General features: G+C 40.9%; 1 protein-coding gene across 1 annotated transcript; it reads left to right on the top strand.

Annotated features, from left to right (window-relative positions):
* The first annotated feature begins 456 nt into the window (after nucleotides 1-456).
* LOC143185134 (mutS protein homolog 4) lies at nucleotides 457-6742 on the top strand. Its single transcript, XM_076387868.1, has 27 exons — nucleotides 457-470; nucleotides 512-537; nucleotides 631-775; nucleotides 890-952; nucleotides 1064-1074; nucleotides 1130-1207; nucleotides 1288-1293; nucleotides 1338-1343; nucleotides 1395-1561; nucleotides 1631-1824; nucleotides 1902-2023; nucleotides 2097-2314; nucleotides 2457-2654; nucleotides 2709-2895; nucleotides 3043-3182; nucleotides 3293-3396; nucleotides 3474-3693; nucleotides 3756-3971; nucleotides 4048-4256; nucleotides 4332-4512; nucleotides 4591-5399; nucleotides 5443-5508; nucleotides 5602-5659; nucleotides 5742-5935; nucleotides 5983-6037; nucleotides 6229-6403; nucleotides 6512-6742. The coding sequence occupies exons 1-27, from the start codon at nucleotides 457-459 to the stop codon at nucleotides 6634-6636; spliced, it is 3987 nt and encodes a 1328-aa protein (XP_076243983.1). The 3' UTR covers nucleotides 6637-6742.
* The last annotated feature ends 6023 nt before the right edge of the window (nucleotides 6743-12765 follow it).

Raw genomic sequence — 12765 nt, 5'->3', positions numbered from 1 at the left:
CTGTACGGAGCTTAATGAATTTTTTTCACGACTGGTTCTACAGTAGATTTCAAGTTTAAAGACTCCCCTATCGAATGAGACCTTAAAAATTAGTCTACGATTTTTTTTCGCCGATTTATCGCAGTTTGAATAAAAAGTGTGACTTTGACATCGGAATCACGCAGTGATCCAGAGCCCGAAAAAGTAGTCAATTTTTGAGCTGCTGTAACTCTGTCAAAAAAAATCGCAGGGAGGTGAGCCTGGTCTCATTCTAAAGGGCAAAGCCTCTACTTTGACGTCCCTGAGTTGAACTTGCTCGAAAAAAATTCTTGACTTCACGTCCCGCCGAGAGAGAGAGGGTTGTTCTGCCACAAAAGTTTCCCAACTTCTGTCGTCTGTCAGGAACTTGAAAAATTTTTTTCGGGACTTCTCCTGGGAGAATATTGTAGCCTGAACCCTCCCTCTTCGAACGAGACCATGGCGAGCGTTCTGCGATTTTTTTTCGTCGAGATATCACGCTCTGAATAAAAAGTGAGCCTCCAGCCTGGGAATCACGCAGTGATCCAGAGCCCGAAAAAGTAGTCAATTTTTGAGCTGCTGTAACTCCGTCAAAAAAAATCGCAGGGAGGTGAGCCTGGTCTCATTTTAAAGGGCAAAGCCTCTACTTTAACATATCTGCATTGAACTTGTCCAAAAAAAATTCTCCACTCCACGGCAGGCCGAGCGGCAGAGGGTGGTTTTTTCTTGGATGTTCTCCAACTTCAGACAACTATCCGGAACTTGATAAATTTTTTTCGTGACTTCTCTTGCAGGAAAATCAAAATTGGAACCCTCCCCTTTCAAACAAGACCAGAACGAGCGATCTATGATTTTTTTTCGCCGAGTTATCACACTCTGAATGAAAAGTGAGCCGCAAGCCTCGAAATCACAGAGTGATCCAGGGATCGAAAAAATTGCTAATCTTTGAGCTACTGTAACTTCGCGAAAAAAAATCGTACAGCAGTGCGCCTGGTCTCATTTTAAAGGGGAAAGCCTCTACTTTCAACTCCCTGAATTGAATTTTCTCAAAAAAGTTATGTATTAGAAAGGAAGGTGGTGAATTGAAGGTGGTGTTTTTCCTAAAACATTGTACAACTTCAATCAACTCTAGGGATCTCAAAAAATTTTTCTAGCAATTCCTTTCATAGTGCATTTATAGGGAGAAGTCTTCCCTTTAAAATGAGACTAGGTAGATTGTTCTACGATTTTTTTTCACAAAGTTACAGCAGTTCAAAGATCAACAATTGTAGTGGTCTTTTACTGTAGTAGGCGAAGGTATATTTCGAAGCAAGAATATTAATAATCGCATTAAAAAAAAGAAAGAAGTAATGTAGAAACTTATATATTAATCAAATACAGTAGTATTTTAATTTAAGTCGAATTTTATCAATTAGCGATTACTACTGGCCGAGGGGAAGCTAGGACCGAAGTAGGAATGGCTGCGTTGGATATTCGATGTCCACATCTGATTCTCTGCCAAATCAGTGACTCCCAGACATATAAAAGCGCGCTGAACAAGTTGTACTTATTCGACCCCATAGAAGTAAGTTCTCCTAAATAGGTGTCTTACATCCAAACAATGGCAGAACCCAGAAAATGATAAACCTTGTAGGTTCTAATGCCAGACACGATGTGTGAACATAATGCAAGTAGAAATGTCCTGTATCGTTCCATCATGAGCAAGTTTGTCGGCCTGAGAGTGACACCCGTATCTCGAATTCATTTCAACGACGCGAATGGTCTGGAACGAGTTAAAAATCTCTGTCTAGCTGAGTATTCATCTGTGGAGCTATTCGTGAAAGAAAAGTAAAGGAAAAAGAATTGTTTGCAAAGGAAAAATAATATTTTACATCCATTTCTGTTATACTTAGAATATTTAATAGGTACTATGCACTAGCTGCTGCAGCTGCTTTGATGAAGTACGTCGAATACGTGCAACGTATACTTTACATTCCCAGATCGATGAAAATCGAATTTCAGGGATCTCCCAACGCCACTGTTATAGGTGAGTCAAGAAATGGTCGCACTTTGCATTTTTTAAGCGTCTCTTTATAAAAAGCAACTTTGGTTTAATATAGATTTGGAAAGTGCAAGGAGTCTAGAGCTAGTTCAGTCACAATGCAGTCAACGAAATATTAGTTTACTAAGCATCTTGGATACTTGTTCCACACCAATGGGTAGGAAGCTTTTACGAGCCAGTATCCTTCAGCCTTCATGCCAAGAAGGTGCCATTCTCGAGCGACAATCTTCTGTCGCTGAGTTGGTATCCAATCCCTCCTTACGAGCTATTCTTCAGGTTCTACTCTCTATTTTGTGTACAGTAGAACCTCGATTATGGGAACTAGTGACTGCAGATAATAGATGTTCCGATAATCGAAGTCCTAATATATTTTAGCTCCCAACTGTTTTCCTTCTTCATCCCTAATACTCATTTACAGACAATCGTACGGCGATTGCACGGCGCAGACAGACTCGTCGCCATGTCCACGGCTCCTGTTTTACATGAAAATACTGTGCAATGTGCAGAGCAAAACTTGAATTATATATTGCTTTTGAAGAATTTATTGGATGCTATTCCAGAACTTAAAGCAGCCCTATCCACTGGCGAGAGTAACATCCTTCAAAGAATAAGAGAGGTTTGTGTAAGCTCTCACATACCACTGTGCAATATTTCACCCTTAACATTTCAGAAATTGTACGATCCCCGATTTTCCTTGATGAAAGAACGAATTCTGGAAACGATACACCCAGATGCAAGGTCCGTGACAGGATACACGTCGTCAAACATGCAACGCTGTTTCGCCATCAAGGCAGGGATTAATGATTTACTGGACATCGCTCGACAAACGTATTGCGAGTTGATTGATGATATGAAATGTTGGTAAATCTCTGTATAAAACGTGTGAGCACTGTTACTGTTCAAGTATGGAGAAAAATAGGATAGTTGTCTTCCTCTATAGTTGGGCAGAGTTAAATTTTGCGGAAGGAATTCTTCTCAATCTTCTTCTATCTTCTTTTTTGTAGCTATGGTAGAGCATCTTGCAGCCAAGTACAAATTAACATTATCCTTGGGATGCAACGCATCGCTGGGATACCATATCCAAGCAGTATTTCCACGCAACTGGAACGCAGATAATTTCGAACCGCCAAGCGAATTCATAGAGGTACTCGTATGAATAAAAATTAGCAAGTAAAAGAATTGTTTTAAAAAGTCGAGAAGAATTTATTTATTCATATCCAATAATCTAAGTCGTATTACGTATATTCATTGCAGGTACGGAAGTACAAACGTGTCCTCACCATGACCACAAACAGGCTGGCAGCCTTGAGCCAGCAATGTAAGATCGCGTCTGAAGAGCTGCATTTAATGAGCAATGTGTAAATATAACACCATATAAACTTGCAATGTTTCTGATTTAATATATTCTAAAATATTAATGATTATTGAAACACAGGCTTCTTTGTGACTTGTTACAAAATCTTCGAGAGTACATCATCTGCTTCTTTCAACTGAGTGCCGATGTGGCAGAGTTAGACCTAATAATATCCCTTGGTCGAATCAGTTCTCTCCAGACATACGTCAGGCCAACGTTCGGGCAAAAACTGGATTTACTTGAGTCTAGGCATCCTATACTGGAAACTTGTGGCTTTGATAGTCCTGTACCCAACGACGTTGTAAGCTACTTTATTTTTCTTCTTCTCTTTACTTTGTGTTAACATTCTGTTTCGTTTTGCAGCATGCATCAGTACCTTGGAACTTCCATGTGATTACTGGACCCAACATGAGTGGTAAATCGACTTACCTTAAGCAGATAGTATTGCTCCATATAATGGCTCAGATCGGCTGTTTCGTGCCAGCTAAGAAAGCAACGTTTCGTATAACCGATCACATATTCTGCAAGATTGCTGTTCGAGACGATATCGAGTGCAATGCTTCTACTTTTACTCTGGAAGTCAGTCACCCATTTTCTCTTCTTCTGTTATACACTCTCGGAGCATCTACTAATTTTATTTCTTTTCTTTGTTCAGATGAAAGAAGCTCAACATATCTTGCAATCTGTCACACCTACATCATTAATCGTTTTGGATGAATTGTGTAAAGGTACCTCAGTTGAAGAAGGATCTTCGATCGCTTGGGCTATCTGCGAGCGACTCTTAAATACAACTGCCTTTGGATTTATCGCAACTCACTTTGTCTTTCTTACAAAACTGGCAGATGTGTACTGTAATGTAACAAAGTAAGGCGGTGGAAAATGACTAATTTACTGATACACATCGTACTTTTTTTAATCAGACAATATCTTACATTTTAGTCACTTCTTCGAAACGATAAATGCAAGAGGAGAAGAAACGGAGAATTGTCAAATAACATACACCCATAAGTTGAAACGTGGCGTGGCGCCCACCGATGATTATGGAATTGTTTTAGCTGAATTTTCAGGTCTACCGAAGTCTGTCACAGAGAAAGCTCGACAATTTGCTTCTGAACGATTGGTCCGCGCCAGTCTTTTTCTATTCACTCATATTTTAATTATAAGTACTGTCACGTAAAGATTTGCTTATTCCTGACAGGTTCTCGATCGAGTTACATCCAAGTCGAGTGCTTTGGAGAGTAAGTGCTACAGTATTGTCGTTCGAATGTACGAGCTTTTAGAAACAAACAGATTTGATAGAAAACGCATGGCCAGTCTTCTGGAGCGCATTGCGAAGCTTCAAATTCAAGAAGGAAACGAAGATGACACAGAAATGAGAAATGACAAAGAGGAAAGTACCGTGGAAGAAGAGAACGAAATCAGAGACGTGAATAATTCTATATGTAAAACAGTGACTTCTCCAGGAAGCTTAGCTACAACCATCAGCTCCCTGGAAAGCATAGTTCCTCATGATTCTAACTTTCAAAGGACCCTTACTGCCTCGTTAACTAATAATTCCTCGTTGAGCAATATCAAAATTTCAGGCGAGGTGCCCCAAACGCGAACCAGCACCATGCTCTTTGGAAATGACTTCAATTTAAATTCCACTTTAGAACATCGCGCGTCTTCCCGCCATTCACCTAATTTGTTTGATTCCTTCTCCTTCTGTTCGACGACTACGAAAAATCGTTTGAACGAACTTGAAAAACATTTATCGGGTCTCAGCAATTTGAATCCTGGATCCGCCAAAGAATCCTGTGATAATAATCTGTTACCAATAAGTGGCTCCCTGCGTGGGCAGCCAGTCACGTCTCCCTCGTTTAGTCATGAATTAGCATCGACGCAAATATCAGTTGCGACAAATCAGATAGGGACATTATATGAGTACTGTTTCTCAGAGGATGATTTTGAACCACTAGACATGTCCAATGCCTCTATTTTTACTAATGATTCGTCATTTGGCAATAAGTAAAGTTTAGGAGACATATGGTTTAATGAATCGTTTACTTAGTTTACTTGTTAATATTTTATTTCATGGAATTCATCAATCTTTTTGTAACATCATTTTGTACAATGTGTATTAAAAAACATTAAGATAGGAAACTCGGTTGATGGAAGATTTATCAACATTTAAAATACAGATTAAGTACATGTTGTGCAGACATTGAAGGTGTTATCGACTGGCAGAATATGTGATTCTCGAGTATGAGCAACGACAGATACGCCTCGTATTCCATTCTGAACAATTATAAATAATTGACTTGAATATTATTTAAAGAACCTTATTATTTTATACACTTAGCGAAATAGCTGCCATTGAGACCACAATCTCGAGTAAAATCCGTTCAAGCTCGATTTAAGTACCATAAATTACTGTTCCTTGTAAACGCAGCTTCAAAAAGTAAAAAATGTATCGAAATGATTGTACAAATATTAGGAACTAAACAGTGTCTCGTTACTATAACAAAACTCGTTGCTTCAACCGCTTCCATATATAACTCTCTGTTACACTATTCATTCGTCTTTTACTAACTTCCATTTCTTCATTGAGATACGCCTACAGTAAAAAGAAAAAGGAAAATAACAGAAAAAGAAAACAAATAGCAGTACTTTGTTAACGTTTAAAAAATGATCTTTAAAAACGAACGAAGAGGTAACAGACTTTTCTCTCATTACATATAAATAAATAATATACGATGATAATTAATACAAATACGTATTTATACGTATACTTGTGTATATAAATATAATCACACACGTACATGTATACATATATCTACAATACGATTCCATTCAGTGCACAAAGAAAGAAAGGAATACTGATTTTCGCGGTGAATTAACATCAATTATTCTTTTCCTTTCTTCTTTCCTTCTTCGACTCTTTCGCTGGCAAAGTGTCACGTTGTGCCTAGAAAAAAAGAAAACACCATCTAACAATTTATTCCCATTTCAGGTCACCTCTGGAGGAAAATGTAAGAAAAAAGGGACTCAACTTCTGAGAGGACAATTGCCCAGGTTCTCAATATAAACGAAACTCAATTAAAGGAACTTTCACTGAACTGACTAAAAGACACTAAAAGGTGCCGAAGAAAGGTTGCTCGTACCTGATACCACAACCCAGGATTCTCTTCGATCAGGCAAAGTCACTCAGTCACTCAGGTGTTCTCCGGCTGGCTCAGATTACTGTTCAACAGCTCCGTGTTAGCATTATTCGCGTTCAGCCTCTGCTCCTCTTTCAGCTTCTCTTTCCGCCGCTTGTTTCGCTTGTGCACGCAGAATAGGCCAACGAAGAGGCAGAAGAGAAACGCTGAGATCAGACAGGCAACCATTATCCAGGTGTTCCTCGCCTTCTCCGTCTCAATCCTCAACCGCAGGATTTCCGAACATCTGTCATAGAGCTCTGCAGTCCTGTTGCTAAACTCTGGCTTCGAGGAGCACCCATGTTCCAGCTCCTGGCTACAGTTGAACACAGGATACGCACGAATTCCTCGAACACTCAGCCAGTTATTGAACGTCTGACACTCGCAAGCACTTGGGTCGAACTTGATATCGTTCCTAGATAAGTCCAGGACCTGCAGAGAGCAAAAAGGGGCCAGATCCTCCGGCGAGACGGCGATAATGTTATTGTCAGAGAGGTTCAAATGCATCAGCGTGGGGACAGGACCCAGGCGAGGGACCCTGCAGAGTCTATTGTTCGACAGCTGCAGGAAACTCAACGGCGACCTGACGTTCAATCCCAGGAAGACATTGTCAGTTAAGCTGCTGTCGCAGAGGTACACTTTCCGCAGATATGGCAGCTCGAAAAGACTCCTTGGCAAACTGTCGCAGCCGTTTTTCGAGAGGTCTAAGACCTCTAAGTATTTCAGGTTGTCGAATGCTGCCTCCTCGATCTTGCGGATGAAATTGTCGCCCAGGTAGAGATAAGCGAGATTCTTGTATGGGGCCAGACTCTCGTTTGTCAACACTCGTATCCTGTTTACTGAGGCGTCTAAGATCTGTGGGAAAAGGTGAGTCGATTGTACATTTGTGAATTACTTGTTGAGGAAAGCCAAAGGAAAACGAGATATAAATTTGTAGGCTTAAATTCTGATACAGTTGTTACTCCTCAATTCTAATGACCCAGATTCACTACGCATTATTTTGAGGGTCTACGTAACCCAAATTTACTGAAACCTATTTGAACTTGAGCTTTTTCTGGAACAAAATCTCTACCTATCAATTTCAACGAGGACCCCCTATTCTACTGAACTTCAAGCCTGTACTATTACTATATCACCACCAAGGTGCAAATCCAAAGCTCACCTGAATATCAGTCTTCAAATTAGTAGGAATCTCCACCAAACCCAGATTGGTGCAGCGAACTTGCAGCATAGAGAAGGCTTTGCTGTAACGACAGGTCTTCAAGGGTATGTCCTGATCCATAACCAGCGTGGAACCAGAAGAACCGAGCACCATCGCGTCCGGCATAACAGCCATGACGAAGCCCAGGATCAGCAGACCACCATTGACAAAGAACACCATCATGTCTGCAACAGAGAAAGGAGCATTTTGCGCTGAGGACTTTCATCGTAAGAAGCCAGCTAATGAATCCGCCTGAAGCAAGACGACGATCGAAACACGACGATTCGAGACGAATCTTGAGGAACTTAACCAAAGGAGGAAATACGTAAACGCAAGTACACATAAAAAAGAAACAATTTGTTATTCGAAACGGTACACGTTTTCCAAGGCTAACGAGGTCTGAAAAACGATCCCACTGAATGTTTATTGTATCAGGTTCTGATGGACTGTAGAACTGCATCTCAACGTAAGCGAAGTTTATTCTCGTGGTAAGGAGCAGATTGACGAAACACGATACACTTTCTGCATTGTTCCTCTCTTTTCTTCTTCGCCGTGAAACTTGATCTATCAACGAATTCGTGATTGGATTAATACCTGGCCATGAGATACTAGGGGAGGCAGTAATTAGAGCTTGGTTTATTTCGAGGGGATGCAGATAAATTGGTGAAAACAGAGGAGAGGTCGTGAATCAGATTTTCAACGAACTTGAGTTTATGCCTTAATTGAAATCCACAAGATAAAATGAAGACTGTTCAAGAAAATCTCGAATAGGTAATAGTAGATCACTTGGTGGTGGATTGTAAGATGAAATCATTCAAATTTCTGAAACGTAAATTGCTAAAGTTTCCAGCCCGCCGCTGAAAGACGTTTCAGAGGAGTCTGCTGGCTAAACGAGCGAACCAAAATAGATCCTGTTATCGTGAAGGTGCATACATTACGCGGCAACAGGTCTGCGAAATGTAACAGAAGCTCGAAAGTGCGATCGGTGTTTACTTCGTGTCTGGCCACGCGTGTTAATCGTAGCTAGCGTGTATCCCGTCGTAACTCTTTTATAGAACTCTTTTTATTGTTCCCAACATTTTTCAGGTTGAACTTGGAACGCGTGGACTGCTCAGGAATAATTAAACGTCATCTATGGTAACCAGATTAGATGCAAAAAATTCCATACTTCCGATAGATCGACTCTAACAGGTTTGATTGAATGGTGTTCACAGTAGACAAAACGCAAACGAAAGTTTCCTTCTAGCCGATTGTGCGCGGCAAGTAAGTCATTAAACTGCTTGGCAATAAAAGCCTGCAGTCGTTTCGTTCCACGGTTAGAACGATTTCAGGCTGGGTGATCGCTGGATCGCGAACCTTTTCATCCGCGATTCCGCGTTTCCCTCTTTTTCCCCTCTACACCACGCGCCAGGGGGAGGAAACATGTGTGAATGCACTTTACGAGCATCGTGAGCGTACACGGTGCATCTAAACGAGCGTTGCACTTGTTCCATCTTATTCTACTTCGCTTTAGTGTATTTTCCTTCGTTCGTGACAAATTCGCGAGTACTTGAGCCTTTGTCAGTCTTGTCATCAGATGAGAGATCTCAGTTTTCGTGAAAATAAAAAAAAGTAGAATGAAAGTAATTCTCAAGTATTGGTAGTCTCAAGTTATAGAATTCTCAAGTATTGGAAGTCTCAAGTTATAGAATTACCTAGTATTAGAAGCCTTAAGTTATTGGAATTCTCAACTTATGGAACTCTCGAGTATTGGAATTCTCAAATATCCAGAGACTCAGATGGTCAAATTTTTAATATAGAATAACCAGAGAGAATAACAATGATAATGCACTCATTTCAAATATTCTTCTTCTTTGCTTCTCTTCTAATAAGAAGAGACACTAATATACTTGGCTTCTCCGTAGATAATACGTTATCTACGCCGTTTGTTTTCTGTTTCGACACAATTCCAAGAGTGCTTGACACAGTTGTAATCATCCGCCGCAGCATGTTATCACTCCCAAGTCATGATCCAAAGAATTTCCTCTTGGAAACAATTCTTCACGTAATCTGTTTGCACAGAGATCAAAGATATACTATCGTGTGCGCCTTGCACGTACTCACTCAAAAGCTTTTCTAACGTTGATTACAGATAAGGAAACATTAAAACATTTTTGAGGCAAAAGATACGAGGATCAAAACGAGAAAAACACACCTATCAGGTTCTGTCAAATTCAGCCCTCTTGGTCCTTCATCCTGAGGAAACGATAAGAGCACAGGTATTGCCCGAGCAAACAAAGTTGTAGACCTCGCAACTGGCCATTAACGATCGGCCTGGAGCAGCTTTACAGAGAAAATAAATTGCAGGAGAGCAAGGAAGCCGTCGACGTTGATATTCGCCGCGGAAACAGGACAGCCAGCAAATAACATCTGCAAAAGTTGCTGCTGTTGGAGCACGAGATCCTCCTGAATTCTCGCGATTCCTGCGCGACGTAATTCGGGCATTTTCACTACTATCGTCGTTTATCACACGGTCGAGTAGCGTCGCAATTGGTAAACCCTGTGCCTTTCACTTATTCTGCCTCCAGGGACCATTGATCTCTGTCAAGGAACGTCACTTTTCAGAGAATTGCCTTGAAGACGACAAAGGGTAGAGCTCGAAGAAGGAAAATTCTAATTACAAATAGCTATAGGGAAAAGTAGCCAGAAGTATGGCAGCCTTTCATCACAAAGTCGCGTGAACCTCTGAATAATTATTGTTCTTATTGAAAACTTGAGCCAATAACTTGGATTGGAAACCGAATTTCTCTGTTGCGTTTGAAGTTTTACCTTGTTCGATAGCTATAGATCTTGCCTCTTCCCTCGTCCCATTATCCCACGAGGAAACTCTCACGAGAAGGTAGTCAATCCCTCTTTTCTAATAATAAATAATTAAACTTTTTGATACGTTCTTGCAAACGACAAGAAATCTCCAGTCGATGTATCGCTGTGAGAGACTCCAGAAGGAGAACAGAAAATAGAGGAAAAGATACCGCGGAGATTTGTTTTTCACGTATTATATTGTTGAATATTTATGAGGATGATGGATCGATGAGTCAAAGTCTGCTTTAACTTTCAAGTTGCGCCGATTACGCATTGCTCTCAGTCAATGTAACGAATGCATAAAAAATTCAGTGGGACTGATACGCTTCTCGTGTCCGTGATCCTTGGGAGACCAATGAGAAAGAGAGTTACGATCGATCTTCGAAAAAGAGAAGAAAGGGAAGAATCGAGGGAAACGTTTAAAGATAGCTGCAAGAAGCAAAAATTCAAGGCGGCGCGTAATTGTAGCAGAGACAAAGGCAAGGTGGATTCCTGTCGTTTTCAGCGATGTGGAAAACCGAGGCGTTATGGAAAAGTGGGTAGAAACGAGGATGGAGAGGAAAGAGACAGAGGGAAAGGCAACCGCGTCTTCTGCACTCAGGGCAAACGAGTTAATGGGCAGTTATGAACTTTCTTCATCAAAGTTCCGACGACTTTTTTGCGTATAAATTGAAATTTTTATCGGACATTCTGCGCTCCTTAACGAGCATCTCTTGACACCTTGTTCGAGGGAAGTTTCGCGATCCGTGTAACCACTGGATTCCATGACACGTCGATGCGTCGAGAGAGGACGGAAATTTTCATCTTGAACTTTTCTGACCCAATCTTGACAGTTGCGAGGAGCTTCGAAAATAAAAAATCGATTGAGCTTTTAGAGTTTTTAGAGCCTAAAATGCAGAGCTTCAGGATTGGAAGACAGAAGCAGGAATAAATATATAAAAATGTTGAATATTCGAACATTTAAAAATTTGAATATTTGAATGTTTGAATATTTGAATATTTGAATATTTGAATGTTTGAATGTTTGAATATTTGAATATTTGAATGTTTGAATGTTTGAATGTTTGAATATTTGAATATTTGAATATTTGGCTATTAGAATGTTTAGTTATCTAAAAATTTGAACATTTGAAACTTTGAAAATTTTAAAATTTAAAACTTCTTACGTAGGAGCAACAGTCCTGGGCTCTCTAAGTAACTCTACCTTGGTCTAATTGTAACTTTTAATAAGGTCGCGTACTCTACTTAATTTTAATCTTCAAGCAGTCAAAAGATGGCCATTTCCTTAATGTTGTAAGCTTGCTGTAGATGCTTAAAGAGAGAAGTTGCGCAAAGGGGAATTTTCCACCTAAGGATCAGTCGCGAATTCGTCAAAGAAACCAGCTAGTGCGTCATCGTTTCGCCCCGTCATTCAGACGTCAGTTTTATTTGCTCCGTCTCGAAGGGCGCTCTTTTCCCGGCGATCGCGCTTGCTCCCCTCGGCCCGGAAACGAAACACACGCTCGAGAAACGTGCTCGCCCCGTGTATCTCTCACTAAAAATAACAACCACTTCTCCTGTACTCGCACGGACACGAGGTGGCGCGCCTCTGATTTTATTTATTTGATTCGGCCCGCGCCTGAGCGCGCGTCAAGACGTCGAGATACCTCCGCCCCTGCTCTGCCCTTCTGGGAGCTCTCGCTCTTGAAGTTACTGAAAACTCTGCTCGCAATTCGATTGCTTTTGCGTCGAATCAACCTCGCCTTCACCCTTCGCTTTACACGCCACTCTCCAACTCGATCGCGAGTGTCGGTCCTGCGTCGAGTGTTTATACCCTCGCGGATGCTCTCTCCTAGATGGTCTAGACGTACTCTGTTTTAAAATTTTGTTTCTGTGTTTTTTTAGGAGGAAAGACGGGAGAGGTTTGGAGCCCTTGGTGAGTCTTGACCTGACTCGAAATCGGTGCATGAAATTTGTGGACCACCTTGTGCGTGTTTCTGAAGACGATTGCGAAAATAGAATCCAGAGAGAAGAGGCACATTTTTCTTTTTTCGTATCGTTTCGTAAGGTAGACAGAATGGCTGTGACATCGACCGACTGCCCTCCACTTCTTCGAATAAGTTATTAGCAAACCAGGAAAGAGACAGGATATTTCAAGAGTGGGTCAAGTTTA

Source organism: Calliopsis andreniformis, chromosome 10 (genome assembly GCF_051401765.1).
Source record: "Calliopsis andreniformis isolate RMS-2024a chromosome 10, iyCalAndr_principal, whole genome shotgun sequence".
Classification (NCBI taxonomy): Eukaryota; Metazoa; Arthropoda; class Insecta; order Hymenoptera; family Andrenidae; genus Calliopsis; species Calliopsis andreniformis.
The sequence above is the reverse complement of the archived record's forward strand: the minus strand, read 5'-3'. Positions and strand labels throughout refer to the sequence as shown.